This window comes from Achroia grisella, unplaced genomic scaffold (genome assembly GCF_030625045.1).
Source record: "Achroia grisella isolate CSIRO2021 unplaced genomic scaffold, CSIRO_AGI_Agris_v1 utg509, whole genome shotgun sequence".
NCBI classification, from domain to species: domain Eukaryota; kingdom Metazoa; phylum Arthropoda; class Insecta; order Lepidoptera; family Pyralidae; genus Achroia; species Achroia grisella.
Window position 1 is genome coordinate 212,103 of NW_026712902.1, and position 23,874 is coordinate 235,976.

General features: G+C 36.1%; 2 protein-coding genes across 2 annotated transcripts in view; both read left to right on the forward strand.

Moving 5' to 3' along the window:
• The first annotated feature begins 689 nt into the window (after positions 1 to 689).
• On the forward strand, positions 690 to 12,798 carry LOC131846330 (sodium-independent sulfate anion transporter). Its single transcript, XM_059195608.1, has 10 exons — positions 690 to 1,097; positions 3,691 to 3,861; positions 4,847 to 5,067; positions 5,764 to 5,917; positions 6,626 to 6,790; positions 7,329 to 7,490; positions 8,139 to 8,239; positions 8,992 to 9,177; positions 10,678 to 10,851; positions 12,482 to 12,798. The coding sequence occupies exons 1-10, from the start codon at positions 869 to 871 to the stop codon at positions 12,695 to 12,697; spliced, it is 1,779 nt and encodes a 592-aa protein (XP_059051591.1). The 5' UTR covers positions 690 to 868; the 3' UTR covers positions 12,698 to 12,798.
• A 5,604-nt stretch (positions 12,799 to 18,402) lies between these two features.
• LOC131846252 (prominin-like protein) overlaps positions 18,403 to 23,874 on the forward strand; it is a 107,156-nt gene continuing 101,684 nt past the window's right edge. The window contains exon 1 of the mRNA XM_059195513.1: positions 18,403 to 19,019. Within this exon, the coding sequence (XP_059051496.1) occupies positions 18,746 to 19,019 (274 nt within the window). The 5' untranslated portion in view covers positions 18,403 to 18,745. The remainder of the gene's footprint in view (positions 19,020 to 23,874) is intronic.

Genomic DNA, 23,874 nt, shown 5'->3' on the forward strand with positions numbered 1-23,874 from the left:
GTCTAGATGTGTCGTGTAAATTGTACTGGATTCTGACTATTATACTAGCTGTTCCCGCGACTTCGTCCGCGTGGATATTAACTTTATACTTCAAAAATAAAAATAGCCCAAGTTACTCCTTATTACATCAGCTACCTGCCAAAAAAAGTCACGTCATCGGTCCAACCATTTCAGAGATTATCCGGAACAAACAGACAGACAAAAATTGTAAAAAATGTTATTTTGGTGTATGTACCGTATTTATATTCATATGCATGTAGTAAAAAACTGTTAATTCAATATTACAAACAGACACCCCAATTTTATTTATATGTATAGATGTATAGATGTACATTGTGTATGTATTTAAGAAAATTTATATTTAATTATTTATATCAGTTGTCTAGTACCCATAACACGAGCTCTGCTTACCTTAGGACTAGATGGCGCCGTGTAAAATGTACTAGATTATTATTACATAGAACTACGCTATCTGTTGAACTAGCCAATAAGTACTTAAGAGCACAAAAATAACCTGCAAGTATACGATCGTATAATGCGCGTTTATACGTGACATTATCACTATTAATGAATTAATATTGTTTATTGATACTGAAATGTTTATACGCGAGTAGGTTCGCATGACGCTGAGATAACGAATTAAATTATAAAGTGTGATATGACAGCAGTCCGTCGACGAGGTGCGCGAACAGACAACGTCCAGAGCTGCGGCTTCGATACCCGGGACTGTTAGCTACAGATTCTTATTACTTTTGGAAGATAATATCAAAACAAAAATAAATTTATTTATTAGTGAATTACAGTATAATTAAGTCAAGTTCCAGTCCTTTTTTTAATAAATGTGTAAAGTATAGAATTCCATTTGAAAATGGAAATAATAGAAGAGACTCCGTACTCCAAGGGTGAGAGTGCGTGGTTGCGTATAGCCCGGCGCCGGCTGCCGATCCTGGAGTGGGCGCGGCGGTATGATCGCATGGCGGCAGTGGCGGACCTGGTGGCGGGAGTAACCCTCGGGCTTATGCTGGTGCCGCAGAGCCTCGCGTATGCCAGCCTCGCTGGTCTTCCGCTGCAGTATGGACTATACTCTTCATATATCGGTAATAATATAGACTAATCTATACATCTATACATATAAATAAAATTGGAGTGTCTGTTTGTTATATTGAAATAACCGTTTTTTACTACATGCATATGAATATAAATACGGTACATACACCAAAATAACATTTTTTTTTATTTTTGTCTGTTTGTTCCGGCTAATCTCTGAAATGGCTGGACCGATTTTAACGGGACTTTTTTTGGCAGTTAACCGATGTAATAAGGAGTAACTTAGGCTACTTTTGTTTTAGAAAAATAAAATTTAATTCCACGCGGACGAAGTCGCGGGTACAGCTAGTATTATTATGAAGTTGAAAGATTTGTTTGAATATTTTTTTTATACTACGATGGTGGCAAACAAGCATACAGCCAATCTGATGGTAAACGGTTACCGTAGCCTATGGACACCTGAAACTTCGGACCAGGGGTGTCACGTGCGTTGCCGATCCTTAATATACCCTTGATATAATTCTAATATACAAAATTCTCGTGTCACAGTGTTTGTGACTGAAGTTCGTCGTAACGGTTTGACCGATCCTTATGAGATGTTGTGTCTGTATGCAGTACGTCTGAGCTGATATAAGTGATCCATACCCAAAAATCTTTTAATTATTTTTGGTCAATTATTTTTTATTTTTTTTATACAGAATTAGAAAAAAAAAATACCTCGAAATATAACACCAATCCCTATTTTTAACAGTGATAGTATATTAATAATTCGACTCTCGCCGGTCGATAACTATGTAGTTTATATATAAAATACTATTATATACTAGCTGCACCCGCGACTTCGTCCGCGTGGAATTTAACTTTATTTTTCTTTTAAATAAAATAAACGCAGCCTAAGATACTCCTTAATACATCAACTATCCGCCAATAAAAATCCCGATAAAATCGGTCCAGTCATTTCAGAAATTAGTCGGAACAAACAGACAAAAATTGTTAAAAATGTTATTTTAGTGTATATACCGTATTTATATTATATTATTATATATATAATATATTATTATATATATTTGGTGTATATACCGTATTTGTCATATGCATGTGGTAAAAACGGTTATTTCATAACCGTTTTTACCACATGCATATGACAGTTCAATCACTTCAGACACTTCAATTTTATTTATATGTATTATCAACGATTAACATGAACTGAATCTTAGTTTAGAGAAAATTAGAGATTTCAACAAGATTCAGACATCGTGAAACCAAACCGAGTATTTAAACCTACCCTAACCTACCAAACCGAGTACCTAATATAGATATATCCTGAAAAAAATATAAGTTTTATTCCTATAACCTAAGTAAATTCAAAGAAATAATTATCAAAAATGCACATACGAGTACAGCCGCAGGAAACAGTTACAGCATAATGTTAATAATCCATACTTCGTAAATACTATACTGTACCTATGCTGTATGTTTCTTACCACATGACTACTAAACGGCTAAACGGATTTTATTGAAATTTGAGATAAAGATAGATTGCTTGTACGGAGTGGTCTGCTCTAATCACTCACTGATTTCCTCTTATTAATTGTTTAACCAGTTGTTGTGTATTCAATATTTTTTCTATTTGATTGTTTAATTGAATTAGTGCTAATCGGTAGTTTGTATTCACACACTTAAACTTAAATTGTAAAGTAAGAATAAAACTATTTAAAAGAGCAACACGCAAGTTTCTTGCTCGTTCTTCTCGTGATGAGACAGCTTTCCGAATGAGTGAATTTTAATAGTCATTTTTTTTAATCTACCGAGATTAAAAAAAAATGTGATGACTATTAAAAAGTGCTTCAATGTATGTTTATTTAAATAAATGATTTTCTATTCTATTCTGTTCTATTGTGTATAACATTCTGACTCTAATGAATTAGACGCTTGTAGTTTGTACTCACACATTTCAATTTTTAGATACAATAATTATTTAGTAGACAGCAACACACAAGTTTCGGGCTCGTTCTTCTTGTGATGAGACAGATTTCCGAACGAGCGGTAGATTGAAAAATATGTTATGACTATACAAAAGTACTTAAATTTATTTTTAATTAAAACAATATTTTTCTTTTCTATTCTATTCTATTGTGTCACGAAAGCGGGCAGTTTCTCATACGGATATATTTATCTCAAAAAGTAATCAGAAAAGAGGGTGAAATAGGGGATGACTGTACGTGCAGAGGAAGGCATGGGTAACAGATATTTACTCGCGCTTATCCACGCACATATTTTTAGAAGTCATAGGTAACGTATTTAATGGTGCTTAATTGTCGACACATATATGTAGTTTAGCTCAAAGAATATTCTAGAAGGGTGTGGAACAGAGGAAGTAACAGGTATTTTATCTGTTGTCTATATAACATATAGTGTTGCCAGGTCCGATTTGTTTTAAATCGCTACATGAGTCAAAAAATCGGAATTCAGTGGTTGCAACAAGTAATCAGTGTTGTTTAGTCTAGTCTTAATCAGACATTCAGCGTCCCGATCAGGTACAAATCGGGACGCGTCCCTAGACCCCTAAAAAACGTCCCGCGTAAATCGGGACACCTGGCAACACTAGTAGCATATAGAAGAACGCTGATGTAATGACCGCAGGCACCATACTGTACGTGTTCGTGGGGACTGTGAAGGAGGTGTCCATCGGTCCTACCAGCCTGATGGCGCTGCTGACGCTGCAGACGTGCCGCCACCTGCCCCTCGAGTGCGTAGTGCTACTCACCTTCCTCTCTGGCTGCGTCGTGCTGCTCATGGGCGTGCTCCGACTAGGTAACGCTTAAAATAAATAAATAAATAATATCAGGACAATTTACACAGTGCCATCTAGACCCAAATTAAGCTTGTGTTATGGGTACTAGACAACTGATACAAATACATAGATATGTTTTTTTTCGTAAATACATACATATTATACATAGAAAATACCCAGACCGATACAAACAATCGTACTCATGAATACAAATGTTTGTGCCGTGCGAGGAATCGAACCCGCGACCATCTGTAGTAAGGCGGTGTGCTAAACCGCTAGACCATCGAGGCCGTCGAAAAAACAGCTTACTTCCGATGGTCGCGGGTTCGATTCCACGCACGGCACAAACATTTGTATTCTTGAGTATGATTGTTTGTATCAGTCTGGGTATGTTCTAAGTATAATATGTATGTATTTACGAAAAAAAAATGTATCTATGTATTTGTATCAGTTATCTAGTATCCATAACACAAGCTTTAGCTAGCTGAATTTGGGTCTAGATGGCGCTGTGTGAATTGTCCTGAGATTATTATTATTATTATTATTCCTAAAAACTGATTTAAAAACTGTTGCGTAGTTTAAAAGATTCAAGCGAACAGACAGCAGAAGCTTTCATTTTATAGGTACTATATATAATTGGTTATTGGTAAATAGTAAAATACTATACTATAATATGTTACTATTTACCAATCACGGTAGACAGACTCTAAGTTGTACGACGGGTATCTGCTTATTTTCAATACGTTATTAGAACCTGATCTAAGGTTTTACGTAAATTCTGGCCGGGTTAAACTTAAGTTACTACATTTACCAATGATTTAATATATTACGAAATTGGTACAGCTGAAATACTAAGTCATAATTTGTAAATCGCTGCAACTTGTAAGAGTGAAACGAAACGTTAATGAAACTGTCACTCTACCATGCTACAGTGCACATGGTATAGTCTAATATTTCCCTGCCAAGTATTAGAAGATATAAAGTTTTATTTTCAACACTGCCCAGGTTGCCTGGTGCAGCTGATATCACCCTCAGTGACGAGCGGGTTCACGTCAGCCACGGCGGTGATCATCATGGCCTCGCAGGTGAAGGGCCTCCTGGGACTTAGTTTCACCGCTGAAACTCTGCTCGAGAACGTGCAGGAGATCATCGCCAGGTGGAACGACATACGCTTGGGAGACTGTTTGCTGGGAGCGACCTGTTGTACAGTGCTTTTAGTGTTGAGGGTAAGGTTTATCATTTAGAAATCATGAGTAGAAATAATTCATTTATCATAATAACTATAGCCCTGAACAAACAGCTAGAGAATTTTGAGGAGAACCGTCTGAAGAGTTTGGACGTGACACGCACCACCCGCAAGACTCGTGTGAGGCACTCCTGCATCTCCACCTACAATGATTCTGGCACACAATGCGACCGAGTCTTTATGAATAAACTTGGTTTGGCTAGTCACATTGACCGCATGGAAGGAAACATTTGTGAGTCGCTGTTGTCAGATTTACGACAAGGAGGATATCATAGCCCTAAATAAGAATAATAATACACACAGAGCCATCTAAACCCAAGCTAAACAAAGCTTGGTTTTTTTTGTGGATGATAATGAAATGATGCAACCGCCTGCGCTAACGGTTTACGCTGGCGGGGCCTCGCCTAGTGGAGGATGATAAGATGAACATGAGGTCTGGTCTAGCCCATCGTGACAAATTCATCAAGAATTCCACGACGGTTTCCAGGGGGAACCGCATGGAGGTCAACTTAACATGGTACATTGCTAGTATGTGGTAATTCACGTCCGTCACATGAGGTTTTTGATGATTTAGAAATTGCTCAAGTCAGTTTTTTCGTGGACTTACCAGTGATGAAATCATCCGTCAACATTTTCTAATATACAGTTAATGAGTATAAAAGTATGTCTGTTATAGAAATTAAAGGACCTGAAGGTGAGCCCGAAGCGTCTCAGACTGCAGAAAACACTGTGGCTTATTTCAATAAGTCGAAACGCGCTGGTGGTGACCGTTGCCGCTATATTCGCATACTGCAGTTACAACCCCAGTAAACTTCTTGTCAAACTCTCAGGTAAGTGTCGTTTGGAAATTACTATGTACTTTAGCTTTAACAAATAGAAATAGAAATAATCTTTATTCGAATAAACTTAATATAAACACTTTTGAATAGTCACTTTTTTTTATTCTACCGCTCTTTCGGAATGCAGACTCAGCACAAGAAGAATGAGCAAGAAACTTGTGTGTTGCTTGTGTTTATTGTTGCTTGTAACTTCATCAGATCCCACTTAATTACTCACGCATTGTAAAATAGTACATACATAAAGGAAGAGGTGAAATGTACTTCAAAACAACCGCCAATTCGTTAAAATAAGTATATGTCCAACAATTTCAATTTCAATTGTTGGTGGCTTCAAATATTTGTAAAAATTTTATACTGAGTGTTCGTGTACTTGAATAAATAACAAATACACAGACAGACACAAACAGAATAAAGTTATCCTGATTTTTAGCACAAAGTAATTAAGATTTGCAAATATTTTTAGATGTTCTTATTGCATGAATAATGTAAACTGTGTCAATAACAATTCTTCTGGTCAACATTTCTATAAATGGGAAAGGAAACAAACACCTCTTGTTTGTTATCCAATCACCATAAAATATATGTAGTATTTGGAATCGCCATAATGTCAATCAAACATGATCATGCGGACGGTGTCGTGTACAGAGTCTAGTATTGAAGAAACTAAAGAAACTGATAAGGAATTCAATGTAAACCTAGGTTACGTAGAGCCTGGTCTTCCGTCGCTGGCGCTGCCGCCATTCAGCGTCACCTCCGGAAACCACACGCTCTCCTTCTCGGAGATGGTGCACGAGCTCGGCTCCGGTCTCCTCATGATACCCTTTGTCATGGTGTTGGCTAACATCGCTATCGCTAAAGCCTTCTGTGAGTATAATTCAGTCACCCTTTATAATATAGTTAAATTGTAATAATTAAAATCCAGAATATTTACAATAATAACACTGTTGGTATTCAGTGGCAAACAAGAGCAGTGAATCATAATTTATTTTCAGACAACGAGAGTCCATTTTGTTAGTTACATTTGGGACAACCCGTCAATGTCCCAAATTACAGTCAATACCACCCAGTGTCCCAAAATTGGACAGTATTTTACAAACAATTGTCTTCACGACACCGCAATTGTAGAAGTCGTAGGTTCGCTCTTGCGCAAACATGAGTGACGCGCTGCAATGGCGCGACAGCCTCAACAGCGCCCTAAAGAGCACGAAGATCATTGTAGGTTTTTTTATGTATAGCTGCTACACCCGACATAAACTTTGACAAAACTTAACTCGTTGAACACCGAGTAAATCTGCGAACTAACATATTAATTACTTCTAACTGCCAATGTACTTCTTTCAGCTCAAGTCATCACATTAGCATGTATACCATTTAAGTTAAATAAAAACTAAACAATTTCCAGCTGGCGGCGGCCGCGTGGACGCGACGCAGGAGATGCTGACGCTGGGGCTGTGCAACGTGGTGGGCGCGCTGGTGCACGCCATGCCCACGTGCGGGGCCTTCACGCGCTCCGCCGTCTCGCACTCCAGCGGCGTGCGCTCGCCCGCCGCCGGCCTCTACTCCGGTTAGTATCCACCACCGCACCGTCTCGTGAGAAAACCTCGGCAGGTAGTACATTCCACACTCTAAGTGTAGGCGGGAGGAAGCTCCTCTGAAACCACCCTGTCATCATCGTCATATCATTTATACTACCTACTCGCCCCGACTTCGCACGGGTGTGCATGTATCTTATATATAAAATTCTCGTGTCACAGTTTTCGTTCCCATACTCCTCCGAAACGGCTTGACCGATTCTCATGAAATTTTGTGAGCGTATTGAGTAGGTCTGAGAATCGGCTAACATCTATTTTTCATCCCCCTAAATGTTAGGGGTAGTCCATCCCTAAATTTTTTTTTTATTTTTTTGACAATATATTTAGTTTTTATTTTTTTATGATACAACATACAAAATACATAAATTTTCCTACATAAATTTTCACCCTTCTATCATCAACCCCTGTTAACATATATAACTAGCTGTCCCGGCAAAACAACGTTTGCCGGGACAGCTAGTTATATATATAAACCTACCTCTTGAGTCACTCTATCTATTAAAAAACCGCTTCACAATCCGTTGCGTAGTTTTAAAGGTTTAAGCATACATAAGGAAGAATAGACAGCGACAGCGACTTTGTTTTATACTATGTAATGACTATATTGTATGCGTTTGCAGGCATCATCACGTTGCTGGCCCTGATGTTCATAACGCCGTACTTCTATTATATTCCCAAGGCGTGCATATCGTCCGTTCTAATTTGTGCCGTCATGTTTATGGTGAGTTATGACCACGTCTACTACGTCTGTGCACTGTTAGTACTTGGAGTAGTTTATTTCCTTCCCCAAGGTCTTATCCATCTTTATACAATAACTAGCTACTTGCCCCGGCTTAACACGGATGTACATGTATCTAAATATATATAAATCAAAAGTGACTGACTGACGTAGTGATCTATCAACGCACAGCCCAAACCACTGGACGGATCGGGCTGAAATTTGGCATGCAGGTAGATGTTATGACCTAGGCATCCGCTAAGAAAGCATTTTGATTAATTTTACCCCCAAGGAATAAAATAGGGAATGAAAGTTTAATGAAACTTTGTTAATTTTAAACCGATCGGGCTGAGATTTTGCGTGCTTAAAGCTACCATGACGTAGGCATCTCCTAAGAAAGGATTTTGATAAATTCCACCTCTAAGGGGATAAAATAGGTGATGGAAGTTTGTATGAAAGTACTATAAAGCTGCAAAAACTATACCTAATAATAATACTTTTTATCGCGAGCGAAGCCGCTGGCAAAAGCTAGTATGATATAAAACTTCATATCTTTACATTTGTTTCAAAAGAGGTACAGCTATACTCACATGCTGTACATAGAAAACACCCAGACTGATACAAACAAATTAATCAGAAATAGAAATGTTTGTGCGAGGAACTGAACCTGCGACTATTAGAAGTAAAGCGATGTGCTAAACCGATAGACCACCAAGGCCGTCAAATCTCGACTAAACTTACATGATGCGTTGCAGGTGGACTTCGATATAGTAGGGCGGCTGTGGCGGACCAGCAAGAGCGAGCTGATGGTGCTGGTGTTGACGTTTGTGATAGGTGTGACGATGACGGTGGAGCTGGCCGTGCTGGCGGGCGCGTTCGCCAACCTCGCCATGCTGCTGCGAGCGCTCATGGTGCCGCCGCTGCATCTCCATACCGTCAAGGTGAGTCACGTCAATTCTAGTCTCCCTCTCACAGAAGGCCAGAGATTTGCGAATATTATAAACCTACTCGTCGGTTCCATTTGCGAGCTGATTTGGTATAATGCCCTTACTGTCCGAGTCACTGCTCAAAGACCGCCATCTTGTGCTGTCTGGAAAAACCAGAAGTGATAATACAAGAAGACCTACTCCCGAATTGTGCGTTCCGTTCGCGAGCTGCTCTCTTTTTGTTCGCATCACTGTTCATAACCGCCATCTTGTGTCCTCTAGAAAAATCTGAATTAATACAAGAAGATCGTTTTAAATTTTTAGAATAAATTCAGAAGTAATTTGGTTTCGTACTGTGGGCTCAACTGAAAATTAGCGCTGGAAACTATGTTTCCAGCATTATGCTGAGTTGTGGTCCACATTGCTCTGTTTTTTTTTATGTGTAAATTATTCTAGTACTTCTTATGTTATTACTGTATAAAACGAGTTAATAAATTCTATTTTATTCTATTTTAATTTGCATTATTGAAATAAATAAATTCAAATTTCATATTTAACAATCTGCTTCTTGGTTAACATGACTTCTTATTTGTTAGGCTCTATGTTAGCTCTGGTATGATACATTTTAGTCAGTCTGTTCATAATCCTTATCATTGGACTTGACTTATTGGCTTTTTGCCTAGTTAAATAAAAAAGAAGTTTATTTAGTATTGTGCAGAAAATCTCTATCTCTCTGTTAGAGGGGTGAAGAGGAGGTGTGTAGGATTTGAGTTTTTACCATCTGCCTCTGACTGCTGGTGTGTGTACAGACTCCTGGTGGGGTTGTAGTTAAATAGAAATAAACCGTTTTTATCGCGTGGAAAAATCTTTAAAAATCGTCTCTTTGCCCGAGGGGTGATGAGGGGGTGTGTGGTATTCTTACCCACTAAAAAACCACTCGGTGTACGAGCGCCAGAGCCGGGGCGCGGCGTTTCGGAGCAGTCTCTCTGACTGCTGGTGTGTGTGCAGACTCCTGATGGATGGGTGGTGTGGGTGTAGTTAAATATAAAATAAGTTTTTTTTATCCTGTGGAAAAATCTTTAAAAATCGTCTCTTTGTCCGAGGGGTGATGAGTTGTGCAATTCTTATCCACTAAAAACTCGGTGTACCTACGAGCGCCAGCGTTTCGGAGCAGTCTCTTTGACTGCTCGTGTGTGTGCAGACTCCTGGTGAGGAGTGTAGTTAAATAGAGTGGAAAAATCTTTAAAAATCGTCTCTTTGTCCGGGGGGTGATGAGGGGGTGTATTATTCTTATCCATTGCTACCTACGTGTGTGACTGCTCGTGTGTGTGCAGACTCCTGGTGAGGAGTGTAGTTAAATAGAGTGGAAAAATCTTTAAAAATCGTCTCTTTGTCCGGGGGGTGATGAGGGGGTGTATGGTAATCTTGGCCACTAAAAACTTAGTGTACCTACGAGCGCCGTAGCCGGAGCGCGGCGTCCCTAGGCAGCCCCCTTGAGTGGTGGTGTGTGTGCAGAGTGGTGGTGGTGAGTGGTGCGCGGCGGCGGTGTGCGCGCCGGCGATGATGTTGGTGTACGTGAACGCGGAGGGCGTGTGTCGCCGCGCGCTGGCGGCGGCGGCCCGGCTGGCGCCCGCGCCGCTGCTGCTCGACTGCGGCCGACTCGCCCGGCTCGACGTCTCTGCAGCACAGGTACCCACATACTCTACACGGCCTCTGTGGACTTTTTATTTTTACTTGTTTTTCTACTGTTTTTATTATCACATTTTTCTATTTTTTATTATAAATATATTATCTATAATAGTACTACAGCATTGATTTGATACGGCCAAAGTTTTAATTGCTTAATGTGTTACTCTGGAGTGGGCTTCGGTGTTCTTCCAACTACACTGAACAGCAGCACGGACTATAAAAAAAATCTTAGGACAATACCGTCTAGATCGAGGTTAAGCTAAATAAAGCTTGTGTTATGGGTACTAGATAGTGTGATATAAATACATAGATATATATTTTTAGTAAATACATACATATTATACATAGAAAACACCCAGACCGATACAAACACCACGGTGGTCTAGCAGTTTAGTACACCGCTTCCCTTCCGATGGCGGCAGGTTCGATTCCAAGCACGGTACACACGTTTGTATTCATGAGAATGATAGTTCGTATTGGTTTGGATGTTTCTTATTTATGTGATTACAAAAAAAATTACAAGTATTTCTATCAATCGTCTAGTACTGGTAACACAAGCTCTGTCATATTATATTCAAATGTAGAAAATACGAACTAGACAGATTATTACTCATTCACGAGATTCAAGAGCATAGTAATGAAGTACCGAAGTCTCTAGAAGAGATCTTATCAAGGCCTGCACTATTCAAGACTTTATATAAATTTATTTCCAACACTGTGAAGAAATTGTATTTTTTTTTAAGTTTTTGTATTTTATGTTGGGCTAAAAAGGACTTGTATCCAGATTAAATAAAAAAAATTTGATGGCACTAGAATAATCCCCTGACATATTTATCAATCATATTTATAGAAGCAATCCACTTTTTGACACTTGATAAACACGTTCAAAAGTTGTCCATTATGTATAACTTTTAACTTAAATATCAAAATAAAAAAATAAGAATCAAAATATCTTTATTCATGTAGGTCTATTATATACTTTGCTTTACAAATATTTTTATAAATATGTGCAAGCATTTTTGAAAATCAATCTATCGTCAGTTCGAAATTAGAGGTAGGTATTGACGATAGATTTGACATATTATAATATGTCAAATCTACCGTCAGTTGGGAATGATTTCGAGATGAGAAGAACTGACAAGAAACTCAGCTCGTATTCTTTTCAAAAATGCTTGCACATATTTATAAAAACATTTGTCTTTTGTTGTTTTCAAACAGTTGCGTACAGATCCATTCTTAAATTTAAATTAGTGAGAATAGGTCGACCTAGTATATGCTATTACAATTATGCAAGAGGAAACAGTTTGATCACAATATTATTAAATATTCTTTATTGCACTTAAATACATTTGTAAGTATATTAATTACAACTAATGTTAACAAAGGACGACTTATCTCTAAAAGAGATCTCTTCCAGTCAACCCAATAGAGCGTGGCATAGGAAGTGTTGAGTGGGTCAAAATGTGCAAATAATATTTTTTATAAAAATGTCATAAATAATTAAAACTAAACATAAAAATATAATGTCCAAAATACAGATACTAATACAATACACATAAAGATAAAAAAAAATATATATTAATATATATGTACTTGAATACCTAAATTATTATATTATATACATTTTCAGATTTTACAGCGTCTCGCAAAAAAATTAAAAACCACCAAACAGCAGCTGATCATATTCAACGTGTCCCCGGAGGTGGCGCAGGGGCTCGAGTGCCTCCAGGACATCGACAAGAGCGCCTTCCGCGCGACCACCGCCTCCGAAGCACTAGCAGCCGCCGCCCGCCCGCGGGACGACGAGGCCGGCCCGTTGCTCGCGGACGGGCCCGAACACGCTTGACGATAACCCCGAACTTAGGAATTACCTCCTCTAGCTTTCTCGTTTCCTAGTCGAATTATTTCGGAAAGTAAAATTATGTTATTAGCTACCTTTACACGTTATTTCGTGCTCTTTCACGTTGTTTCGTCTCATTTCACTTTCTTAATGTATATAATTAAAAACTGACGGCTGTATGAGCTTAGACTCTTTGCCTTTCCTATAAGGATAAAAAAAAAATTAAATAAAATTTTTATTATTAGCTACCATTACACGTACGCTTTCAGGCAGGAAAGAATATTTAAGGTCTACACAACGGCGGATCTGGGGGGAGGTCATGGGGGTCATGACCCCCTGAGCCCAGGACTTAGGTGGCCCACTAATTGAACGTAATAATTTTATTTAATATTTTGTCACCATACAAATTTTATCAATATTTTTAAGTACAGTACTTACGTACATTAATAAAATACCTACTTTTTACTCGAATCTATTGTTATCAAAATTAAATTATAAGTTCTTGACTTGACCACAACTATGTGACCCCCTCCTGGCGCCAAAGCTGGATCCGCCCTTGGGTTTACATTACACATTCTTATATATATGCAGTGCCTTTTTGTTTTAGGTTACAAAATTAGGTCTACAAAACTGGATGTCTTACAGAGTACCTAACTTCACACAGATGAAATAAACTAAATAAATAAATAAACTATTCAAGTGAAACATCCTACTATACACAGCAGCATTGCTTAATTTTTAAACACACAAATTGACACTACACAGTAATTATTATTAAAATTACAATAAAATTGTATTAATAAAGAATTAGGTTATAAAACTTCTTATATTTCAAATGCAATTTAGTGTCTATTTAATATTACTGACTGATGCGCTAAAAATATCAAATATATGTCTAACATTCTTGTAATATTCACACATCCAATAATCTTAATCTTGTTTTAAAAGAAAAAGATAGTTAAATTTAAAAGAAAATTTCTTGGCGGTAAATCGCGAACGCATCTGATCGCGTGTCAAAGAACGCGTAGTGTAAAGGAAGCTACTGACCGAGTTTGTATTAATATAGTGATTAGAGTAGTTGAGTTTTTTAATTACAATTTGGTCGCCAAATAGTCAACAAGGCTCCAAGCTATATCCGAACTCTATTCAACGCCTGATGATGCCTCGTTCAGAGGCGAAACGCGTGGCGCAACATGGGTGTAGACTCAATAACGATCGGAATTTGATCACCAATAGAGAAGGTCGTAACGCTTCCAGTAGTGGTTAAATTCAAATTCAAAAATCATTTATTCATGCAGGACATTTTAGCCGCTTATGAACGTCAAATTTTTACATTATAATTTTATTTTTTTTCCCTACCATCCAGTTCGGTTTATAGATCCAATCATAATCGTTAGCTTTCCGCACTGAATATGTGTGGTCTCACACATGCTAATTGTATGCGGAATTAAACAAAATAATATAAATACGTTAAGTAATGGAATATATGAGTTATGTGATATTTTATAACTTTAAAAGTGTGTGATTATATGTAAACACGTTACAAGCAGTTCTATACCCACATTCCGCTTTGACGGCCTCGGTGGTCTAGCGGTTCAACAGGATCGGAATTTGATCACCAATCCGATGGTCGCGCTTCGATTCCTCGTTAAATTCAAATTCAAAAATCATTTGTATTCACGCGTGTAATTGTTTGATCGGTCAGGGTGTTTTCTATTATATTTTTTTTATAACACAGCGGACAATCGAGCGTGCGGTTCATCTGATGGTAAGTGATTACCGCCGCTCATGACCACATGTAACACCAGTGGAATTCACAAGTACGTTGTCGGCCTTTTAAAAGAATAATATTTAGTTGAAGGTTTGGAATATATCGAGTTCGGATATTTTATACCATTGCTGGAAGTGTGTGATTACAATGTGGCAAAAAGTTTCTATAAAATGTAGAGATGAGTCAACTCGAGTTAGCGAGTTACCTGAATTTTATCTCGATGTTAACGCGAGTCATGTTTATTACGAGTTAAAACGTCTCTAAAATGTATAATATGTATGTATTTACGAGTTATCTTGTACCCATAACACATGCTTTTACTAGCTCAACTTGGGTCTAGATGACCCTGTGTGAATTGTCCTGAGATTATTATTATCTTATCTATTATCTCTCTGGTCAATAATATTTTCCAACTAGCTGCACCCGCGACTTTGTCCGCGTGGAATTTAACTTTATTTTTCTGTAATAAAAGTACCTAAGTTACTCCTTCTTAAATCAGCTACCTGCCAAAAAATGTCCCGTCAAAATCGGTCTAGCCATTTCAGAGATTAGCCGGAACAAACAGATAGACAGACAGACAAAATTGTAAAAAAAGTTATTTAGGTGTATGTACCATATTTATATTCCTATGCATGTAATAAAAAACGGTTATTTCAATATTACAAACAGACACTCCAATTTTATTTATATGCATAGATGTATAGATGATAAAAATTGTTTAAATATTTTTAGACCCCTAAAACTCTATCCACACTCATTTGCATCTGATAATACTATTGCCAGGGTGACTGTTTTGTTTGTAACATGTAAGTAATATATTTGTTAAGTATTAACTTAAATTAATTTAGTAATAAGTACCCATTTACTGACGATGTTAATTAGATACGGTATATCAATACAATCCGAGGTTGTACTCAACAATTGTAGGTACACAATGTATAGGTACACAATGTGTAGGTACACAAATCATAATTAATAAGTAAGTAAGCTACATTGTAAAATGTAGCTAGTATTTATGTTCAGTGTACATATTATGTGGCATATAATAAAATTGTATATAATATATGTAAATATGAATTATTGTTTAGTAGTTTCATTTTAGAATTACAATTATCTTTATATATAAAAACTAGCTGTTCCGGTGACTTCGTCCGCGTGGAATTTAACTTTATTTTTCAAAAATAAAAGTAGCCTAAGTTGCTCTTTATTACATCAGCTACCTGTCAAAAAAAGTCCGATCATAATCGGTCCGGCCATTCCAGAGATTAGCTGGAACAAACAGACAGACAGACAGACATTGAAAATACAAGAGAAAATTGTAGAAAATGTTATTTTGGTGTATGTACCGTATTTATAATCATATGCATGTAGTAAAAAACGGTTATTTCAATATTACAAACAAATACTCCAATTTTATTTATATTTAGGGGTAGATGTAGGTAAGACAGGGTAGCGGGTAAGACGGGGTACCCACCAAAATTCACAGTTCAAATTGATCAATCACGCTCTTTCAATCATCGTGCGACGCGCCACCATGATACTTAACAGTCGCCGGGTGTTTAGTGATTCACAAGTGCAGTGTCGATAAAAATGCAAAATAAGTGTTTTATTGCAAGTTATTTATAACATTTTCTTCTAGCTTGACACGTGACTGTGGTTTGTTAAATAACGTTAGCTGGTGAGGTGTTGTTGTGATTGATGCTTAAACTAATCTATAAAAAAGTAGGCATTTTGTTCCTTTAATATTATTGACTGTTTTGTATTTATTTATTTTTTTATATAAAAGGGCTCTGCAGGCGAGATAGGGTAACTGATGAGAATAATTCTGTTCTGGTTTGTTTTTCGAAAAATGAGTTCGTTTTTTGTGAGTTTGTGATTTTAGAATGGTTCGTGAATACAAACGCACGACTAACGTCGTCGGTCGTGGTCCGAAGAAACCATGCAGGAAGCGAAGAGTTCAAGCGGTTTTGGATGAAAAAATGGGTTATAAAGAGAAAAGTTAAGGTTTCCTAAGAAATCCTCTCATGTTGCTAAAAAGCATGGAGACACAGCAATAATCATGTCGCCTCCTACAAAAAAGAATTAGAAGTCATAGCTGGAGCAGCAGTTGAAGCAGCTGGTTTGATGTGTAACTTGGATGTCGCTACATAACCCATGCTTACCGTGGGACTAGATGAGGCCGTGTTAATTGTAGAAGCTTATTTATTTTTATTTTCATCGAGACGCCAGATCAGCAGGGTTCTCCTTGGATGGTACATGAAACCAATGATGACTACATAATGAGGTTATTATCTCCGATATCCTGTAAATGACTTTGGTCTTTCGACAGCCGGATTCTGTACATCGCGGCACGGACGTGATCATCAGGGAAAAAAGGGCTTAAAGTATGACATCATAAATTACCATAATTATATGAATATTTTTAAATAGGATTTTAATGTCCAAATATTAAAAATGTATACATGAATTCTATCGATTAGCATATTTACTAAACCACTGTCCTTTCTTTATAGTTTCGAGCCAGTGCGGGTCGTACCGATGTGCTGTCTTATTTTGTAGAGCTGTATATATATTTCGTAACCTAAAGATGGATTTGGCAATATAGCAAGATAAGTTTAAATTGTGTGCTCTCTTTAAACTTAGAACAACCTTCAATTGTAGTAGCTTCCCGCTCCAGCGAGGAGAGCAGACTACTATGCTTGTAAAGCTCATATTGCTGTTCATATGTATAGGTCTGGGCTTGCCGAATATTAAATTTAAGTAAATTACAAATTTGTGTTACACACAATTTCGATAACGCCTACAGAATTCGTTAAAGCAAAACCTTTTCACGTGTGTCATTACTTTTAAAACAGGAGTTTTATCCGAATATTAAGTATTTTGTTTTGTATTATTAAAAATTAACAATAAAAACAGACAAAAATGCTATGAGTTATATTTATTATGTCCTATATGATATAACCTTTTGCCGATGATTGTTACATACTAATAGTAAAACCTGTCAACTATTTGAATTAAATACTAACTAATATTATGTTTCCGTGGCATATTTTTAATATATATACATAATGAACCGGAAATAGTAGCCTATTACAGAAGGTATAATGGGTAATAATCTACGTACATATATTAAATACATAAACCTTTTAGTTTCCGAGGAGATGATTGAATTGATTGGTTATGAGTGAATGATCAGCAGAAAACTTCAGCTTAGTTCAATTGCTCAGCAACGTCATGTGCATTCTCGTAAATGTTGCCAAATAATTAATGGTAGAAATCTGAGTTCTACAATATTCATGGAATAATATACAATAAAATTTAAAAAGATTATTATACATAACTTTCTTTCTTTTATACTCATACATATTTAGTTATTTATAATTTGTTTGAGAAATACAATTTTTTTACTTAAATTTATGTAAAATGATAAATACGACTTCGTAAGGCAATATGACAAATAAATTTACAGAGCACATTCTATTTTTTTTTTTAATTGCGTAGAGTTAGGTTAAAAATTTAGTATAACGTCCGGGATGTAAAATGACCATATACCATATTTTTATTGCTTCTTTAACAATTTATATATATTTTATGACTCGTACTAAATTGAATAGTAACCCCACAGATAAGACAATAATACCTACACGTAATATTAATAAATGATTATATATGAAGACGATTTTACTTGTGTTACAATGCCACTTTGCATGTGCGTAGTTCAATATGAAGTAAGAAAGCATGACTAATATTTGGTCTGTTTAATACTTTCATTATATTTACTTCAGACCAATACATTTTTAAATATTTTTGTTGTTTTTGTGTAGTTTTATTTATCGAGATAGTGGCAACATTAATACTATCTTCTTGTCACCGCTGTGTGCTCCCGGTCATTGACATTCATTCATTCCATATTCGATCATTCATTCACAAGTCGCGAACCCTTCGTGGTCGACGGTAATGTCTGTCGACCGTTTTATTTTCGTAACAAAGGATTTTCTGAAATGTAAATGCTGACTTAAAACCTGCATAGGATTAGTCGCTTAAGTTTAGTGTTAGGTTGACATTTTAAATATTGGCAGTGAGAATTTAATTTTTTGTTATAACTTCGAGAAGTCAATATATCGACCTCAATAGCGGCTGTTTATGTTTATTATACGTGTAGTTCGATGTTTGTTTTACAAACAGCTAGTTTACCGATATTTAAATTATAAATAGTGAGAGTATTCCATGCGTGGATAGCAGGAAATATCGGGGTTTGTGTGTGATGTGAGAGCAGTGTCGACATGTATATCGGAAGGATGGGTGCTGTGTGGCTCGTGGTGGCCGCGGTGTGGAGCGGCGCGGTGGCCGGCCATTCTTTCCTGAACGACATCAGCCGGAACCTGCGCACGGAGATGTCCGGCGTGATGGAGATGGCGAACGTGTCGTACTCCACGCCGGTCATCAACGCCACATATTTATCGAAGAACGAGTTCGACATGCGCGCTATGGGCATGCTGTACAACTCCACGCACCTGGTTATCGACCTCATTGCCAAGAAGGAAGCATACCCTGAAGGTGAGTACGCAGTTCACACTCTGCCCATGTGTACATTCAGTTATATGGCAGAAAAAAAATATCTCTAAATGACTAATATACTATCAAATTGAATGATTTTTTCATGACATTTGAATCTTTAGACACAGTTATTTAATAAAATGATGCTAAGATTGTTTATTAAAAAAAAAAAACAAAGTAAGTATATATTTAGTAGTGATATATAATGTCTGTCTGTCTATGAAAAACTGATTAGAGAGGTCTGTCACAGGTACTTAGTGATAAATTCTGTTATTTAATAAACATACTCTAACTACAGGTCTAGAGCTGATTTTGTTTCCAGAACTAATTAAATACATGTTTTTTTTTTTACCCATTTTCGTCCATCTCCTTTTCAGTGATGGAACAGGCAAAGATCCTCAGACTGTACAGCCTTTAATTAAATACATTTCTTTTCTTGTCAACCATTTTGATTTAGAGGGTAGAATTAAGACATTTCTCTTACCATTAGTTTCTTGTCCTATATATTATTATCTCTTATGCAAAATTATACAATAAGTATAATAACATGACATCTATATACATATAAATAAAATTGGAGTGTCTGTTTGTAATATTGAAATAACTATTTTTTACTACATGCATATGACTAAATATGGTACATACACCAAAATAACATTTTTAACAATTTGGCTGGACCGATTTTGACAGGACTTTTATTGGTAGGTAGCTGATCTAATAAGGAGTAACTTAGGCTACTTTTATTTTAGAAATATAAAGTTATATTCCACACGTTGATTTCAACTTCGTCCGTGTGGATATAATATAATCTGCACAAATTACAAGTCCAGTTAGGATATAAATGTAAATTTTGAAAAATATTGTTTATTATATTTGTAATTTTTTATACTATTAGTAATTTGGAACTTAGAAAAAGAAGTTAGATCTTCTAGATTTGGAAGTTAGATCACTTAGACAATAAATCATTCTTACTTTAATATTAGGTGACCCCGCAAACATTGTTTTGCCATATAAATTAAAATCACTATTAAAAAATAGGGGTTGATGGTAGAAGGGTGAAAATTTAAAGCTGTATGTATTTTTTAATATCACATTAAAAAAAAAATTTTGTACAAAAAAAAATTTAGGGGTGTGGCCATCCCTTATCACTTAGGGGTATGAAAAATAGATAGTAGCCGATTCTCAGATTTATTGAATCTGCATATAAAATTTCATAAAAATCTGTCAACCCATTTAGGAGTAGTATGGTAACTAACATTGTGATACATGATTTTTATATATAAGAAGATAAGTTTTTGCTAACCACAAATGTATGAATGAATCGAGATATCAGGCCTGTAGTGAATATGATGGCATCCTTATGACAAATCTATATAAATATATATAGTGACCTATCAACAGCCCAAACCACTGGACATAGTGAAATTATAGATGTTATGACGTAGGCATCCGCTAAGAAAGGATTCTGATTAATTCTACCCCCAAGGGGATGAAAATTTGTATGAAACTTTGTCAATTTTAAACCGATCGGGCTGAGACTTTGTATGCATAAAGCTACTATGACGTAGGCATCCCCTAAAAAAGGATTTTAATAAATTCCACCCCTAAGGGGATAAATTAACGCAAGCGAAGCCGTGGGCAAAAGCTAGTTTCATAATATAAGTCTGTGAAAACAGGTTTACAGATGATGCACACATTAATACAAACTAGATTTTGTATACAAGACACATATTTTTTTATACATAACATAATATTCTGTTTTGTTTCTAGTTTCATACTAATAAATTACTTAAGTTTATTTCAATTTATGTAATTTACAGCCATAAATAATAGCAAATGTTTTTCCTTATTTATCCCAATTTTAAGTTTTTTACAATTAGTTAAATATTTATGTTGGAATGAAATCCAACTGTAAGGAACAAAAATGAGTAACCATTTTTATATATATATATATATATATATAAAATGCACGCTTTATATAACAACATGATTAATTTGTTTTAAATTAAAATATCTACAATGTCATATAAAACAGTTTTTGCAAAACCTGATTATAAAATTATCATCGTTAACTATATTACTGTTTTTATAAAAACAAAAATGAGTAACCATTTTTATATTAAGTAATGAAATGTGGTATGATAATGGTACAAAAATGAAGTATTAATCTTGTATAAATTATTTATATAAAAAGTCCATATATTCAGTCAACATTAAAACTATGATTAATTTCTGTTGAATTTGAAAAGTGGGAATCAAAATATGACTATTCAAAAGTGCTTGTAATGAGTTTATTTGAATAAAGATTATTTCTATTTCTAGTACCTGCCCCGCTCATAATGTGTTGATTTTCATCCTATCATCTTTCGCTGATATTTCACCCAGCATATACCAAGATACATTTCCATATTCAACCATCCGTACGGGCGTTTGGGCCCGAGTTCCCACCAACATGCTGCCCACCTTCGTGAAAGAGGACTACTGGCCGAAGGGTGTGGTGTATCGGCGCTACCGGGGCAGATTACCATCATCAGTGCCGTGATCACACAGACAATTTATATTTCATTTTCTATCTAAATATATATAACTCAAAGGTGACTGACATAGTGATCTATCACCTCACAGCCCAAACCACTGGACGGATCGGGATAAAATTTGGCATGCAGGTAGATGTATGACGTAGGCATCCGCTAAGAAACGATTTTGATTAATTCTATCCCCAAGGGGATAAAATAGGGGATGAAAGTTTGTATGAAACTTTGTCAATTTTAAACCGATCGGGCTGAGACTTTTGTATGCATAAACTATGACGTAGGCATCCCTAAATTTTAATTTGATAAATTCCTCCTCTAAGGGGATAAATTAACAAAAGCTATTTATATGTCATTTGTATGTTAGTCTGTAAGGTATTTTTAATATAGGTATCAATCTCTGGCGGTATAGAGATAATTAGCTTGAAGCGAGACTTCGCTTCGCTTGTGTGTTCTACCGATTATAGGACCAGACTGTGTTCTGAGCAATTGTTCGACATGATGCCGACAGCCACCTTTTACCACCGCACCGCTCGCCATCGACAGGGAATTCATCCCCACACGCTGGAACGCGGAAGTGCGGTTTCAGAGGAGCTTCCTCCCGCGTACACTTAGATTGTGGAATGTACTTCCTGTCGAGGTTTTCTCGACGAGACTACAGCATGGGGTTTTTCAAGAAGGGTATATTAAGGTTTCTTAAGGGTCGGCAACGCGCACGTGATACTCCTGGTGTTTCAGGCGTTCATAGGCTACGGTAACCATTTACCATCAGACGGCCACCATCGTTGTATAAAAAAAATGGGCCATTAGTTGAATTAAATAAATAAATAAAAAAAAAATACTTATAGGAGTTAATAATGATCAATTTATTGCATAAACAAGTTCATAGGACTTGATATGTGGCTGTTATAGGAGTATGCTTCATTATGTTACGCACAATGGATTTTAAACAATGGTACTTTGTATGCACTGCTAATATATTCACATTGCACTACTCCAGGGTGTTGGTAATACCTGTAATTGTTACACAGTGGAGTACTTGAGAAGGTATTAAAGCACTAAGAGCTGAAATTATATGAAATTGTATTTATTAGGTAGTTGCTTAAACAAAGGACATACATAATTACAATTAAATTAATCTATACATCTATACTTATAATTAAAATTGGAGTGTCTGTTTGTAATATTGAAATAACAGTTTTTATTACATGCATATGAATTGAATACACCAAAATATTTTTTTTTTTACAATTTTAGTCTGTCTGTCTGCTTGTTCCCGCTAATCTCTGAAATACTACTATTTTGAAATAAGGGGGATAAATTAACAAAAGCTAGTTATATGTAGGTATGTTAGTCTGTAGGTATTTTTAATATAGGTATCCAATCTATCTGGCGGTATCGAGATAATTAGCTTGAAGCGAGTACTTCGCTTTGTGTTCTACCGATATATATATACCGACTCTGTTCTGAGGAATTGTTCGACATGATGACGACAGCAACCTTTTACCACCACACCACTCACCATCGACTGGGAATTCATCCCCACACGCTGGAATTTAAGTGGTCCCGATTACAGTGGAGCGGTTTCACATAAGCCTCGCGTATTTAGATTGTGGAATGAACTTATAGGTTTTCACACACAGACTACATTTGAGGTTTTTCAAGAAGGATTATATTAAGGTTTCTTGGGTCGGCAACGCGCACGTATATAAATATATAAATTTTCAGGCGTTCATAGGCTACGGTATCCATTTACCATCAGATGGGCCGTATGCGTGATTGCCACCATCGTTGTATAAAAAAAATGGGCCATTAGTTGAATTAAATAAATAAAAAAAAAAAATACTTATAGGAGTTAATAATGATCAATTTATTGCATAAACAAGTTTTTGGACTTGATATGTTTTTTATATTCATTATGTTACGCTACATATGGATTTTAAACAATGGTACTTTGTATATGCTAATATATTCACATTGCACTACTCCAGGGTGTTGGTAATAATGTAATTGTTACACATGGAGTACTTGAGAAGGTATTAAAGCACTAGCTGAAATTATATGAAATTGTATTTATTAGGTAGTTGCTTAAACAAAGGACATACATAATTACAATTAAATTAATCTATACATCTATACTTATAATTAAAATTGGAGTGTCTGTTTGTAATATTGAAATAACAGTTTTTATTACATGCATATGAATTGAATACACCAAAATATTTTTTTTTTTACAATTTTAGTCTGTCTGTCTGCTTGTTCCCACTAATCTCTGAAATACTACTATACTACTCTGAAATACTGATACTACTATACTATATACT

Bases quoted from the DNA above. Each gene is read 5' to 3' on its own strand.
- LOC131846330 (XM_059195608.1), top strand. From the start codon at position 869: ATGGAAATAATAGAAGAGACTCCGTACTCCAAGGGTGAGAGTGCGTGG. The intron at 6,791-7,328 runs GTGAGTATAATT...AACAATTTCCAG, and splicing joins CGCTATCGCTAAAGCCTTCT to CTGGCGGCGGCCGCGTGGAC. The intron at 8,240-8,991 runs GTGAGTTATGAC...GATGCGTTGCAG, and splicing joins TTTGTGCCGTCATGTTTATG to GTGGACTTCGATATAGTAGG.